Below are 16,245 nucleotides of genomic sequence, written 5' to 3' on the forward strand. Positions count from 1 at the left end.
GAGAGAGAGAGAGAGAGAGAGAGAGAGAGAGAGAGAGAGAGAGAGAAAACTGTGATTATTTCAGACACCTCTTTGCCTTCCTTAGAGAACCTCTTGATTGTCCAATTGTGAATATGGAAGAATAAAATAACTACATTTTTCAGTGAGGTTAGCAGAGAGCAGGAAGAAGTGCCAACTGTTAAAGTCAAATCATATATAAGTAGAGACAATACCTCAGCGACCTAACAGTGACCTTTGAAATGAAATAGGAAACTGAAAGGAAGAGGTCCATTGTATTTGGACATTTCAGACAGGCATGAGCTAGGCATGTTTGCAACAATGATCAAAGACCAACTTTTGCTCCAATCCATATTTTTTTAAAATTCATTTTGAAAATGCTTCAGTAAACAGGGCTTATAGTTTCAGCTCATGGTTGTGGCTCTTGTTTAAAAGGGTAGAGGTGGGACATTGACTAAACAAAGTTCTGCACCAGAGTCACTGCTTTGATCTCAAAAAGCAAACAACATATGCACAGTTCCCTTTCGGGGTGACTTTAGTGTTTAATGCAGTTGGAATAAGATCTGTAAAAAACAACAAAAAGAAACGCCCACTGCCCCCTTTTTAGAAAGATGCCCCCATTTCTCCGAGCTCATCTTAGTGCCCTGGAGTGTCAGGCAGCCTACTTCTTGTTGGGAAAGTGTTACCATCCTGCTCATCCAGGGTTAAAAGGCCTAGGCTGCATGATTTCCCCAGGGAAAATGAAAACGCACATAGCCTGTGGTCAAGACACACAGATAAATAGCGAGGAGGACGGCCCCAGCAGTGAGTCCGGAACTCATTAGCTAACAAGGCATGTAATTAGATTAATACTTGGGAACCAAGAGCTGATGGTGCACTTTTTAAGGACAGCGGAAATCTGAAAGCAAGCATTACCTGGACGAGTTCCATTATTGCCCCTGTCACAGTGAACCTGGCACATATTTTATGGATAGCCAGATAAAGGGAGTGGGTAGCTTCCACATACAGTTTTCCACAAGGATACACTTGTTATCCTGACTAATTAGATCCTGAGCGTGAATATTAGAACACTACACCACACCCCATAAATACGTTCAATTGCTATGTTGTAATCTATTTAACAGAGTTTGAGGATGTAGAGTTGCTAACTCTCCTGACTTGATAATTGCACAGTGTATGCATGCATGGAATTATTATTGCATGTTATTTCCTGTGAGCTGGGCCTAGGGTAACAGTGAGGATGAAGGTAGGTGCTGTCACTCTGTTGGTGGCTGAGCTGTGTGAGTTTCCTGATGCTCCGTGTTTCCTTATTTTGTGGAAAAGTCTCTGCTCTCCTTTCTCTTGAAATGCAAGAGGTCTCTTCACTGCACCGGATCCAGGCTTGCTCGACCAGAACAGGCTAGTTTTCTTAGGAAGGACTCCTCTCTTTTTCCCCTTTAGCCAATTAGGAAAGAAAGGCCCTTCCCTTTCCAGGAGCAGTCCCACCTCTGAGCATGGAGTTGCATCCCTCACTTCAGACCTCAGATCCAGATTCAGCAGGTTTGTCCTCTCACTCTCTGCGCCTTCCCTGATCTTTCTTCCTTCCGCCTCTCTCAGAAGCAACACTGCCTTGTTGGCCCCAGAATAACACGTTTGTGTAGTGTCTTGGGTGTGTGTGTGTGTGTGTGGGGGGATGTTGCTTTGGTCACTCAAGCCATTTCTTCTTGTCTCCCTGACAGTTTGTTAATCCATATGATTTTTGGTCATTGCATCCTACATCGGAGTTGGACCAATTTCCCAGGGGTTGAATGTCAGACATTAATCCACTAAAGCAACTGGATTACTTGTGTGTGGAAGACAGTTTCATCAGCACTATCTGCCTGGGGTTTGACACCTTGCTTTACAAGGCTGTGAACTTTTGAAAGTGCTCTCTGGTTCAATGACAGGGGCATCTGGATTCTCGATAGAAAGTTAAGTGATTAAAAGGTCCCCTTCCCCCCGGTCAAACCATGCTTAGAGAGTGTGTGTAGCCCTGAGAGTGGACTTGGGTCATATTTGGAAGCTGAGTGAGAAAACCATCTGCTCTGTCTTCTATTGGTCAGATACAAGCGTATCTCTCAGGACTCAGCATTCTGCCTGTGTGTGTGTGTGTGTGTCACAACTGTCTTTTTGCCCCAGAGTCTCAGCAACTTACCTCTAAAACATGAGCTATTCACCCTACTAATTGTCCCAGCCTCTAATTTAATGAAAACCCATTAAACCAAAATAATAATTAAAATGAGACATCATCTCTGTAGGAGGTTTGCATATTAAAAATCACCCCGGACTTCAATGCAGGCAGATTTTTATTCTTGAAAAACAGCATTCGAAGCAACATGTAAAAAAAAAAAATGATTTATAATGAACAGTCACGGATTGGAGAGCTTGGCTATTGGACACAATATCCCACTGTTTAATATTGACATTGAGAAGATGTAGTGAGGTCAAGGCCAATGCAGTGTTTTTAAAAAAACTCTTTCATGCCTAAAATTAGGACTCTGCACAAAATAGGATTAATTATAATTAGGTCAGTCACTGATCCAAACTTTTAATGCAAGCTCAAGGTTGCACCCAGTATACAGGGTAGCTGAGGCTCTTGAAGGAGGCATGGAGACCCTGGCATGGGTGTGGGGTGAGGATTGCCGTGATCTGGGGTTAGGGAAGCCACACACAGAAAGAGCTTGTTCTTGTTAAAGTGAGTCTCTCATGGCTCATGCCATGGGCTTTTATAGCTATGGAATGTCATGTATACACAGACACCTGGGAAGTGGTCCTGCTCAGAGCTAAGTGGGTAACTTTCGAATTCTCCTTCGTAAACATCTCAGAACCTTCCTAAGGGATGGCAGTGCGTATAGACTCCTTCCATTTATTTGTGACAGAACCCTGAAAGGCAGGATAGCACCGTCCTGTCACAGACACGGCCGCTCAAAGACAGAGATAGGAAGCTGAGCTATCCCCAGTGTGTGAAGGGCAGAGCTGAGGGCCGGATCCTGGCCCTGTCTGAGAAGACGGGCAGTGGTCTCCTGAGGCTGGCTTTAAGTGGATCAGCGTCTGCCTCCTGCCTCCTCCACAAAGGCATCTTCACTGACCTGTGGGATGATACAAGAGCACTGACCTCATTGTGCTGCTTTGAAGATTACAGGAATGCATTTAAAAATCCTTGCTAAGCAGCACAAAGTAAAAATTCAAAACTGAAAAGTCTGGCTGTTGGCTGGCTGGACCTAGACTGCAAAGTGGCCAGAAATCCCGTCGACTCTCCACTTTCTTGTAAGCAGATGAGAACTGGAACAGGCTGTTAAACCTGCCACAAAGTGTAGCAAACAATACCTGTTCTCCTACCTTCTGCTTTCCCACTGGCCCACAGCCATACTCAGCCATAAACACGGCCATTGCTTCAGCTCAGGCTGCAGAACCATCAAATGCTGGCTGTGGGCGTAGTTTGGTACTCCATACATCCTACAGGATCTGGGCCTTGAACCCAAACACATGTGCTTTTTTTATGGGGGAGACACTATCATAAGGGTTAAAACCCACTATGTAATTTAATTGTCATAGTTGCACTGCCTCCATCGGGGATACATGCAGTTTACTGGCATTTGGGGAATGAGGAGTCTGAAACATAGAGAGGTTAACTGGCCCAAAGCTACACACCTGATGGACAAACCTGGAATCTCAGCTGGGCCCAGTGGTCATACCAAATTTGTAATCCCTGCTACGCAGGAGGCTAACTTATAAGAACCAAAAGTTCAAGGCCAGCTCAGGAAATTTATGAAGACTGTGGTATTTAAAAGAAAATGGGAGAAATTTTCTGTGCTGTGGAGCTATTTTAGTGATGAACTGTCTAGAATGTGTTTTGCCTTGGGTATCAACTATAAAACACACACACACACACACACACACACACACACACACACACACACTCACCATACACACACACAAACCATGCACCACACCCCAGCCCCCACATATACATACATTATCTCTAGCAGATCATTGGTTTGGCTCCTGAGCTAACTACTATCCTATACTGTCCCTGAAAGGCATGCACCACCAAATTGAGCCTTACACCCTGTGGAGATACATAGTAACCCACCTGCCTTCATTCAGAGGAATGCTCAATAAAGGCATTTAAATGGAGATTAAGAGAGTGAATGATTGCATCCATGGGCACTTTGAAAAGCTCAGGGTTGAAGACATCTTTCTATCTTTTGAAGAATATAGACAGCAAACCTTGCAAGAGGGTGCATTCTTGTCTGAATTCAGTATTTTCCTGTGCATGGAGCTGCATATTCCATGCAGCGGGCATATCTGCTTGGCCCTTGGACTATTGACAGAACAGATTAAAACCACGTCTGAAGGAGCTTGATGCCAAGTGATTGCTATCTTTCTGATTTATCTTGGAGCTATACATGGCATAGGGTCAGGGTGTGAAGGCTGAGCACCCTATTTTAGTTTAAATGTCCATTCAAGCCATTTTGGAGCTGACTGGCTCTTTCCTTTAAGGAGAGGAGAGTATTGAGAGTAACTCTGGGCTGAGCTTTGACTGTGGAACACTTGTCATCTCATGATTAAGGATGCCCCTCATTGGTGGACAGCTAAGCGACTGGTGCTTTTATTTTCTTTCATAGCATTCTCTTCTTGGTTTCCTCTTTCTATTTAATATGTTTTTCTATTTCAGAAAAATGTGTCTTTTTTTTTCTCATCATAATGCCTAGAGAAGATTCAGAAATTTAGATACATGGAAAGAAGAAACAGTTCACCTATCCCTCAGAATGGCTGATATCTACTGAAGACCATGCTGCTCTCTGTGAATAACTGAATAGATTCTGTATACATGTGGTTTCCTGTTATGGATATGTAACATGTGCAGTGTTGGGAATTGAACTTAGAGCCTTACACAGTATCTCCAAGCATTCTAACACTAACCTTATCTCTTGGGAGTTTTGGGGACAGGGTCTCACTGTGACTCAACTTAGGCTGACTGAACTTACTCTGCAGTCTGGGCTGACCTCAGACTTGGGTAATCCTCCCGTCTCTGCCTCAAGTACATTCTGAGAGTAGATGCATGCCTCACCACACCTGGAACATTTGGTAACTGTTAGACAGTATGACTAGATATTTCCTTTGCTATCTCATTACCTCAGTGTCATTATGATATTATCATATGTGGTTTTCCTTCAGGCATCTGTATCATGATGTAATTATCTGTTCCCTACTCTTTTGGTTAAATAATGAAGTCTTAATCATGTTGTGGGGATCTTTTACCAGCCCCCCTCCCCCGTGTGTTTTCCTGTCCTGTGAGGCAAATGGGCAGGCATTCATACCTCCCCTTTTTCCTTAGTCCTATGCTTCTGAGTCGACAGGGGTCGATGGGAGTGAGCAGACTGATTCTGCTGAGTTGCTGGGGCAGTGTGGAGAGGCAGTCTAAAAAGTTACTCGGTTGGTTTTTCTTCCTGATATCATTAAATGTGTAAGGAGAGTGCAGCCGCCTCACATATCTTCTCTCATTAGTGAAATTATGGGGGCACCGGGATGTCTTCTGATTGAGTCAAATAGTAATTACGAAAATTGATTAGTACCATGTGTCATGGGGTTCCCTAGGCTCCGTCCCCTAATGGAAGGGTTGGGATGCGTCTCTAGATTTATTGTTCCTGAGGCAGTTTGCTATGGGAGTGCACTCTACCTCAACAGGTTGGGTTATGTGTGGTGTTGCTCACAACTGTCTTACGTTTTATTCAGGAGTTGGCAGACCAGATCACTTTTTTTTTTTCCCAAGAAAAGAGACTTAGTTCTGAAGTATTCTTTGGGTATTTTTATTCTGGTTTTCAAAATAGATGTTTAGCTGATTTTAAGATATCTGAAGTGTTTTCTATAAAGATAACATTCGCTGATTGTAAGCCATGTGCTAAGCATTTGATTTTTGTTTGTTTGTTTGTTTTGGTGTGTTTTTCCCAATTTTTATTAGGTATTTACTACATTTACATTTTAAATGCTATCCCTAAAGTCCCCTATACCCCCCCCCATGCTCCCCTACTCACCCACTCCCCCTTCTTGGCCCTGGTGTTCCCCTGTACTGGGGCATATAAAGTTTGCAAGACCAAGGGGCCTCTCTTCCCAATGATGGCTGACTAGACCATCTTCTGCTACATATGCAGCTAGAGACACAAGCTCTGGGGGTACTGGTTAGTTCATATTGTTGTTCCACCTATAGGGTTGCAGCCCCCTTCAGCTCCTTGGGTACTTTCTCTAGCTCCTCTATTGGGGGCCTGTGTTCCATCCAATAGCTGACTGTGAGCATCCACTTCTGTGTTTGCCAGGCACTGGCATAGCCTCACAAGAGACAGCTATATCAGGGTCCTTTCAGCAAAATCTTGCTGGTGTATGCAATAGTGTCTGCATTTGGTGGCTGATTATGGGATGGACCCCTGGGTGGGGCAGTTTTTGGATGGTCCATCCTTTTTTCTCAGCTCCAAACTTTGTTTCTGTAACCCCTTCCATGGGAGTTTTGTTCCCAATTCTAAGAAGGGGCAAAGTGTCCACATTTTGGTCTTCATTCTTCTTGAGTTTCATGTGTTTTACAAATTGTATCTGGGGTATTTTGCATTTCAGAGCTAATATCCTCTTATCAGTGAGTGCATATTATGTGAGTTCTTTTGTGATTAGGTTACCTCACTCAGGATGATACCCTCCAGATCCATCTATTTGCTGAGGAATTTCATAAATTCATTGTTTTTAATAGCTGAGTAGTATTCCAATGTGTAAATGTACCACATTTTCGACCAGATCACTTTTATTTACCAAGTGATTGGATCTCTACCAGATGTATGCCAGTAGTAGGTGTTAGGTACACGTTGGTAAAGGGTTTCCCATGGGATCTACAGTGGAATGCACAAGATATTATTTAGAAAGTTAATCACCTGCAGAAGCGATTGCATGCACAAAACTGGTGGTTGTGCTAAGTACAGTGGGGACAGAACACGGGGACTCAGCTGGCCTGAAACAGTCAGATGGAGCTGGTTCTTAGCTGCTGCAGATAGGAACAGCAGTGTGAGAGTGATGTCCCCTGAAGGAAGGGCAGTGGGGCTTGTAGTGCTCTGATGCAGGGGCAGTGGTGGAGTGGGAGATGAGAGGGGTGGCAGGTAAGCAGGGAACCAGGTGAATTCCAGGGAGCACGATGGTCACTCTTGATGACCACCATGCTGGTTATTCTCCTGTGCCTTGACTCATGACTCTGGGCAAGCTAGGGTATGCCTTTGTGATTCAGTTTCTTTACCTGCTGGCATTTGCCTCAAAAGGGTTCCTTCCCTCATCCACTCAGTGTTTCCTGGATGGATGCAGAGTGCTCCACTGTGGGCTTGTGATGGGGATTCGTCTCTTTCCACATAGACATAGACATCAAGGCCACAAGGTGACAGATGGCAGATGGCAGATGGCACAGAGTTAGAAATGTGTTCTGTAGGATGAGCCAGCTTGGGGTCTTTGTGCAGTGGCCTCCTAGCCCAGTGTCTTTCATAACATTATTTAAATTCTGCAAGTCTAGTTTACTTTTTTTAAAAAAATTATTTTTTAACATCCCAATCCCAATTTCCCTTCCCTCCTTTCTTCCCCATCCCTCCTCCAACCTCTCACCCCCATCCACTCTTCCTCCACTTCTCTTCAGAAAAGGGTAGTGCTGCCATAGATCCATGGATATCAGCCAGCCCTGGCACATCGAGTCGAGGTAAGAGTAGGCACATCTTTTCCTACTAAAGCTAGAGGAGGCAACTCAGTAGGAAAAAGAGGTCTTGAAGGTAGGCTTTGTTTTTGTTTTTTAAACATTATGCTATTTTTTAACTTTATGCGTATGAATGCAGCTCTCTCTGTGTGTATATGCATATCTACCTGCAGTGCCAGGAGAAGACATAAGCTTCCCATCGCCATTCTTCTTGCCTGTCCTCGGCACTTTCCTTTTGTTCATTTGGCCTATGATTGAGCATGTTTCACAGATTTCTAAGTTGATATCTATGCTTTATGCTTATAAACTCGATCCACCATGTGCGTTTTTCTTGTTCCCTCTCACGGATGGAATAGTCTCAAGGAGCACCGTGACCGTGTGTCCCTGTGGTAGAACATGGAAGCACAACATTTGCCCCAGGGGCTCGTTAATTCATTTCACTCATTGCTCTTTCAACTCTGGGAAGAAGTCTGCTTCTGGGGAGGCAGCGACACGCCAGTATTTGAGGAACTGAAAACTTTATATTTTAATTTGGAACTTGAACAAAGAAGAGCAATTAGAGAATCTGGGTGCTGCATAGATGGAAAAAATTACCCTCTTTTGCTATATGTCTAGGGAAGAATAAATTAATTAACCATAATGAAAAGATGTTCAAGCCAAGGCACCGTATAACAAGATCCATTGATCCTGAGCAGTTGATTATGGGGTTCAAAGAGGAGAAGTATTTTCCAAGGCTACCCACCTAGTTATCTGCCAGACTCAGAGTAGTCTCTGTGATGTGCAACCGACTCTGGAGTTCAGGCCTCCATGCTATGTGAAGTGGGGTAGCTTTGCATATTCTTTGAATTCTGGCTTAATTGAGAGTAATGAGACTGTATGTGATGTCTCCATGTATTCAAATGGGCATTTCTTATATTTCCCTCTGGTAGGTAGGTCTTTTCCCTTTAATATGCCAATAATTTCTGGAGAGATGTATGAAAGCTAGGCTGCAAAATACTGAAACTTCAAGGCTGGTAGAGGCAGTTCTGACTATTTAGGGGTGTCTTGTACAGAAGAGGAGGGATTGGCTCAAAATACCATTTTCTTCAACATTACTGGCATGAGAGAAAGATCAGTTTATCTCCCGGTTTTGCATATTTTCTGAGTTTGATATATGTAGTTAATTAAAATAAAAATATAAAGTAAGGAAAATAAATGGAGCAATCAGAGTGTCCAAATTGGATGCCTTTGTGTCAGGCACAAAGAATGGGGGTCAGACTATGAATAAATAGGTAGACCTTCAATCAAGGAGTTTGCAGTCTGTTAGGGAGAGAAAGTAAACAACACAAAGACTGGTTGTTACATATAGAGGTAATGCACTGGTCACAGTCTATGTATAACAATGAGTCATATGGAGGAAATACCCAGAGTGGTGCAAAGAGGGACATCCCTGGAGAGCCCTCATTGACCAGCGACTTAAAGGTTGCAGTGAGAATTCAAGGAGGAGAGTCCAGGCATTTACAGAGCCCCCTGAGAAGAGTGAAGAGACAAAGATGCAAGGCAAGGGTGTGTTCTTCTAGCAAATGAAGAAGGGTGAATGAGATGCGGTAGAGAGATGCATCAGAGTTGACTTCACTGGCCTTGGGATGGAATGGGATTTGATTCCATGGGCAGTGGGAAGGAACTGTACACTTTTAGCAGGAGGCTAACATAATTCAAATGTATGTTTTCAAAAGAACATTTGGCTATTGTGTGCAAGATGGGAAGAAGGTAGCATGGAAATGGGGAAGCCAGTTAGGGAGTCAAAAGAGAATGTCTTAAGGGACTATGGGAGTGATTTGGACATGAGATATGAGAGGGAAGTTGGGGAGGAGTGGATATGTTCCAGACATGGGAGTCTTGGATTGGACATGGAGGCAGAGAAGTGGGAAGAGCCAAGGACAGTTTCTAATGTTTGGCTTGAGGGTTGGGTGCCACATATACTAAGACTGAAAATTAGGGTGGTTGAGTCAAAGAGTGAAAGTCTTTAACTATAGGTGTTTGAAACATTGACTAAATGTCCAGATGGCCACAGTAAGTAGGGAATTGTGTATGTGAGTCTATTGTTTAAAGAAAGCTTACAGCTGTGAATTTTAATATGGAGGCTTTTGACCAGGGGCTAGATACCCAATGGCAAGAGAGAGGAAGAAGAAGAGAGAGGAAGAAGGGCAAGAGAGAGGAAGAAGGACAAAAGAAAGTAGACAAGTTCATCCCAGGAATCTTTGCCCCCCCCGGCAATAAATATAGATGATGGAGAATTTTGCTCAGCACTAATATAAAAAAATAATAAAGTTAATAAAATTTGGATAGTATTCTCTAGTTTGCAAGATAAATTGTTCCTGTGTTTAGTAAAAATTGAAGCTATCTCAGAAAGTGCCCAGGAAGGACCTTGAAGACATTGAATCATTTTTTTCCTTTTAAAGATTGATTTATTTTTATGCATATGCATGTATTGTCTACATGATATCTGTGCACTATGTGAGTACAGTACATATGGAAGCCAGAAGTGGACCTAGGATTCCCTGGAATTCGAAAGGCAGACAGTTGTTAGCTGCCATGTGGGTGTTTGGAATCAAAGCGAAGTATCAGAACAACAAATGCTCTTAACCACAGAGTCATCCTCTCTAGACACCATAGAAAGCATTCTTTAAATGGCTTTCTCATGTGTTGGCCTGTAGCAAGGTCATAGTATAGGCCTTAATAATAAAACCTCTGACTTTTCAGTGTCAGGCATCTGGTGTCCTGCCTCTATGGGAGAGACTGCTTGTATGGGACTCGTCAGCTGGAGAGGCTGTGCTGTTCTTCCTTAGGAGAAACAGCAGCTGCTTGACTGGAAAGCTAAGCTGCAAGAGTTGTGAGAAATCACTTTGTCCACCCCCCCCCTCATGCGCATGAAAAGACTGAGCCTTTGGCCAAGCATTGTGACACTTTTCTTTTTAGAAACCACTATTTGGTTTCTAAGATACACTGAGATCCTAATATAAGCTTGTAATGTGGCTTACAAAGACTCTGAAGTTTCGTTATCTGAACTGGTTCCTCTCTCATGGAGAAATAACCAGATAATTATCCCATGGTCAGAAGAGTTGGGTAGGCTACAAGAATATATCACTAAACACACCTTTAAAAATTAGTTCTCTCATTTTTTGAGATGATTATAATTTTGAAATGATTATAATCTCATCAATTCCTTCTTTCCTTTCCTCCCTCTGAAACCTCCATATACCCCTCCTTGACCTCTCCCATATTCATGGCCTCTTTTTTCTTCTTTTAAAAAAAAATTAAAAATCTTTTTTGGAGAATTTCCTATTTACTGTATTTAGTGTACTGTATTTCCAATTTATTATATTTACATTTCTACCCCTTCTCCCCTTCAACACCTCCCATGTCCTCCCATACCTTATCAAATTCATGGCTCCTTCTTTAATTATTACTTATACAATACAGATATCTATCTATCTATCTATCTATCTATCTATCTATCTATCTATCTATCTATCTAGATATATATCTGTATGCACACATACACACATGTTTGTGTATGTGTGTGTGTGTGTGTATGTGTGTGTATAATCTACTAAGTTCATTTGGTGTTGCTCCTTGTACATGTGTTTAAGATTGACCACTTGGGATTGGCTGATTTATCAGGAGGCTCATGCCTGCAGAACATTGGTTTTCCCTTTCTCAGAGCCACTGAGTGCCTATCCCTCTTCATCCCTCATCTATATTGCCATGTCAAAATGATATTGTCATTATGCCGGTCTTGTTTAGGCAGCCATATTATTGTGATTTCCTGGGTATAACTTCTCTGTCACATCTAGAAAATACTGTCTAGTAGCAGGCCTCCTGCCCTGTGACTAAAGAATGTAAAAGCCAAATGATTTTTGATGCTCACTTGCCCTCCTCTGCTATGTCATCCCCATGTTTGGTCCTTTGGTGACTAGTTCTGATGCTGGGAGATGAGCGTGAAATAATGAACAATGAGAAAGCTGGATGAGCAGGGTTCATGTACCTCTAGACCCCACAGACCTTAATGAATATGTCATAAGGAATGTAATCCATCTCGTGATCACAGAGTTATTCTAAGCACACGTATAAATCACTGGTGTATATTGTTTATTGTCTTATTCTTTAAGCAAAGGTGGTATTGCCTGGCATTGTTAGTGCAGGCTCTCTCCCAGGTATAAGACAAGGACAGGGATTCTAGATGCATGTTGGGGAGAAAGAAGCCAAGACCACGAGAAACATAGAATCTGAAGGCTATTAGTTATCGTTGGGTCCTGCCAGGTCTGAAATTCTCTGCCTTTCAGGACCCTACTTACCTGACAACCTCCAACATTATTTATGGCCACTCTATTGATTTTTTTCAGAAAGCCAAATTGCTCATTATCCCATCAAAATTTATGTCAGAAAACCACTGTCTGGCCTATTGTGACTTGCCAAAGTGACAAGTGGGCCTGGTGGCAGAGATAGCAGCATTTCTGGGGTTTTTGTTGAATGGATGTAGCTGTGTGGGGTGATGAACGGTGCCTGAAGATGAAAGCTATGAACAGAAGAGGAAGAAGAAGAAGAAGAAGAAAAAAAAGGCATTATGGGCTCTTAAACGTTTCCCTTGTAGTTTGACCCCCTTTTCTTTCTTCCCTCCCATGTTTATGTTTTCTATGTCTCTCCACTTCACCCATACTCTGCTTCTTCTGTGCCTTTTGCTTGACCCCTAGATGTACAGAGAGAGATCCACTCGGCCCCGCATGTGAGTGAGAAGCTGATCCAGCTATTCCGGAACAAGAGTGAGTTTACCTTTTTGGCTACAGTGCAGCAGAAGCCTTCCACCTCAGGGGTAATACTGTCGATCCGGGAGCTGGAACACAGGTAGGAAACACTGTCTTCCTTTAATTAATTAATTGGTTTCTTGGGAGAAACCCTTGGCTGGTGTGAAACTTGGTGCATAGACTGACTGTCCTTGCTCTCTTGATGATGCTCTTGCCTTTGCCGTCTGTTCTCTGTGCCACCATGCCTGGTAAAGAAAGCTCTGTATACTTTCAAGAGTCTTTTTGGAATGAAAGGACTCTATAAGATGCTTTGGGCTCTAGAGATGGGGATTGGATGGGAACATGTGGTGGCTACCTGGGGTCTAGTTTCTACTGAACACGTAAATGTTAGAATTTACTTCTCAGTAAGAATTTACTTTAGGGAAAAGGATGTGAACTTATTTTTCAAAGGCCACTCATTAGTATTGTTTACCTTCTGATTTACTTCATTTGTATAAAACCACATCTTACCTTGCATATTTAGGTCATCAAACATGTTAATCAGTTGTATTTAAGAACTTTCTGTAAGCCTCCATTGTGTGTTTCCATGGAAACTGTACTTGACATTGGATGTTAAGGCAACTATCTCCAAATGTTTACTCTGAGGCTTTGAGAAGCTAGTAGGAACCATGGACAGATGAGCGTTAAGATGCTTTATGGATGCAGGGTTAGAAGTTCGTCTTGATAAAGGTAGGTCAGTCCAGTCCTACTTAAGGTTATACTGGTCAAAGAAAGCATCAGAGAAAATGACAGTTATATAATGAAAAAAGTGAGTGTGGTAGATAGCTCAGTGTGCACTTGCTGTCAGGCCCGACAACTTCAGTTTGACCCCCAGACCTACCCATGTGGTGGACAGAGAGAGTCAACTCCTGCAGGCTGTTATCTGACTTCTGTTTGTATGCTGCGGCATGTACAAACTCAGGCTTACATAAATAAATGTTTGACAGTCTGAATGGGAAGGAATGGGTAGTATTGTAAAAGAGAGGTTCCTGGAAATTTAAGAAGGATCAGGCTGTTGGGTAAAGGTGGAGGTGTAAGAGAATTCCTGGGAAAGAATGAGAATTTGGAGTACACAGAGATGGGTATAATACAGAAGTAGCAAGAGATAGGAGGAAGCTTGGTCACTGTGAAAACTCAATGCTGTGTTGGAGACCTTAGATGCAAGTCTCCAGAGTTTTAAGTTTAAGAAAACTCATGATGGACTGTCTCCATCAAATTTCTCCTCTTAGGGCTCAGGGAAATGGGATGGAGGACACAGACCCTCTGAATCAATAGGATTGATACAAGCATGAATTCAGAGGCTGAGGTAGCATGCACAGGGCCTGCATGGGTCTGCACCTGATAGGGTCCCAGAGCCGAAAGAAGGGGTGGACAATGCCAGTATCCCTAACCCAGAAAGGATCTCCAACTGATAGGCACTTGCAAATGAAAATTTAGTTTTCTCCATGGGAGCCTCACTGGGGAAGCGAGCTACTCTTAAGACTAGGCCCAAGCCCAGTAGCAGATGGATAGCCAACAGAAAATGAACTTATTGGCTCCTTGTCTCATAATGTCTTGTCAGGGCATAAAAATTTATATATATTTACACACACACACACACACACACACACACACACACACACACACACACACACACACACACTTTTCTCTTACTTTTGTCCTAAAAGTCTTGTGTGTATATATTATGGCTTCTTGTTTTGTGTTTTTATGACATTCCTGAGTGTGTGAACCAGTGGATCTTTTTCTTGTGCCTTTTCTTGCACTCTTTCCCTTCTGTTTGTTTTACTCTGTTCTGACGTGTTAGGTCTTTTCTTTTTCTTATCATATTTTATTTTATTGCTATCCCTTAGAAGCCTGTTTTGTTTTCTAGTGAGAGAGAGAAGGAGGTGGTAGATCCAGATGGAAGGGGTAGTGGGAAGGAAATGGGAGAAGAAGAGGGAGGGAAAACCATATTCAGGATTTATTATATGAGGGGGAAAATCTATTTTCGATGAGAGGGGTCATGGAGAAGAACACTCATGGCTGACACAGTGTTCAGTCCCTTTCACAGAGGACTTTATGTCTGAGAAAGCTCAAGGTAATGCTGACCAGGCAACCGAACATTTATAAATGGTGGGAGACTCTTCATCTCGCTTGCCCTGTTGAATTTACTTCTGAGGCGGCTTCTTTGTTCTGGGACTGTAACAAGTCCTTGTGGAGTCATTAAAACACAATATCCCAAGGATTTATGAGCCCTTGAGGTATCAAAGCATGGCCAAAGAAAAAACTAAAAATTAGTCAATGCCAATAAAAGGGCGGCACCAAGCACTGTGCAATCTTCATAATTTTGTCAAGGGCTGAGGTCATTGACCAGACCATGGAGCCAGTGTGCGGGGAGCATTCCTGGTGGCAGAACCCAGCAGGGCAGGAAAGAGTAGCCTTAAGCAGGAGGGGCTATGTGTGCGGTCACAGAGCTGAGGGAACAGGGCATGTAGGTTTGTTATTTCTGTGGAGAGAGAAAGGCAGTGTGAAAGCCAACTCCAGCGAAGCTTGAGAGCTTTACTTGTGGGCTTACGGTAATTGTAGGAGCGACAATCTCTAGTCAAGAAAGTTTTTATTTCGTTTATTTATTTTTAATAATATAGCATTTTATTAATTCTTTGAGAATTTCATATAATATATCATGATCATATCTAGCCTAGTTCCTTTTCATATCCATTTTGTATCTATCTATCTATCTATCTATCTATCTATCTATCTATCTATCTATCTATCTATCTATCTATCTATCTATAGATAGATCTATAGATAGATAGATAGATATACATGTATACATTTTTAATGAAAAATTATGCCATTTCCCGCATTCCTTCCCTCTAATACCTCCTATGCTTCATCCTCTTGCTACCTCTTAAAATTATGGCCTCTTATTCCTTTAATTACTATTGTTTTACACACATATACCCTAAATATATAACTACAACATTATATATATATTGATATGTGTTATATGGACATATTGAACATATATATGTCTGATATATATATATGTTGTGTGTGTGTGTGTGTGTGTGTATCTTATGTCAGTCATAGAGCTCATATGATTGCTTTGGTTATTTGGAGCCTTTTGTGGTTCTCTCTCTCTATGAATATTAGGATTTTTCTCTATTTCTCTGAAGACTGAGGTTGGGATTGTATTGAATCTATAAATAGCTTTTGGTAGAAAGGTCATTTCTGCTACAATATTAACTCTATCAAGCCACAAGTATGGGATATTTTTTTCCATTTTCTGATCTCTTTATCTCTTTCCTCAGAGGTTTAAACTTTTTATTGTAGAGGTCTTTTACTTCCCTGGCTAGGTTTATTCCTCAATATTTTATTTTCTTTGAGGCTACTGAGAATGGGACTGCGTTCATGATCTCTTTCTCAGCATGTTTGGGTTTGGTATATGGAAAGCTATTGATTTTTGTAAGTTGATTCTGTATCTTGCCATTTTGCAGCAGGCATCCCTGACCACTGGCTCTTATCATCTGTCTGTTCCCTCTTCTATGGTGTTTCTTGAGTCTTCAGTGTAGGAGTTGTAGACATATCAAGTGGAGGCAGGTACCCCATAGGCAACTGTTCTTTGTATATTGACTAATTGTGGCCTTTCTGTAACAGTCTCTGTCTGATGATGAAGCTTCTTTGATGGCTACACGAATTAGGCAAAATTGC

The 16,245-nt window shown here is 42.2% G+C and overlaps 1 protein-coding gene across 1 annotated transcript in view; it reads left to right on the forward strand.

Annotated features, from left to right (window-relative positions):
- The window catches only part of Nell1 (neural EGFL like 1), an 827,697-nt gene that overhangs the window by 76,778 nt on the left and 734,674 nt on the right, over positions 1-16,245 (forward strand). Inside the window, exon 3 of the mRNA XM_021189273.2 lies at positions 12,463-12,613. Within this exon, the coding sequence (XP_021044932.1) occupies positions 12,463-12,613 (151 nt within the window). The remainder of the gene's footprint in view (positions 1-12,462; positions 12,614-16,245) is intronic.

The sequence above is a fragment of the Mus pahari genome, chromosome 1 (genome assembly GCF_900095145.1).
Source record: "Mus pahari chromosome 1, PAHARI_EIJ_v1.1, whole genome shotgun sequence".
Lineage (NCBI taxonomy): Eukaryota > Metazoa > Chordata > Mammalia > Rodentia > Muridae > Mus > Mus pahari.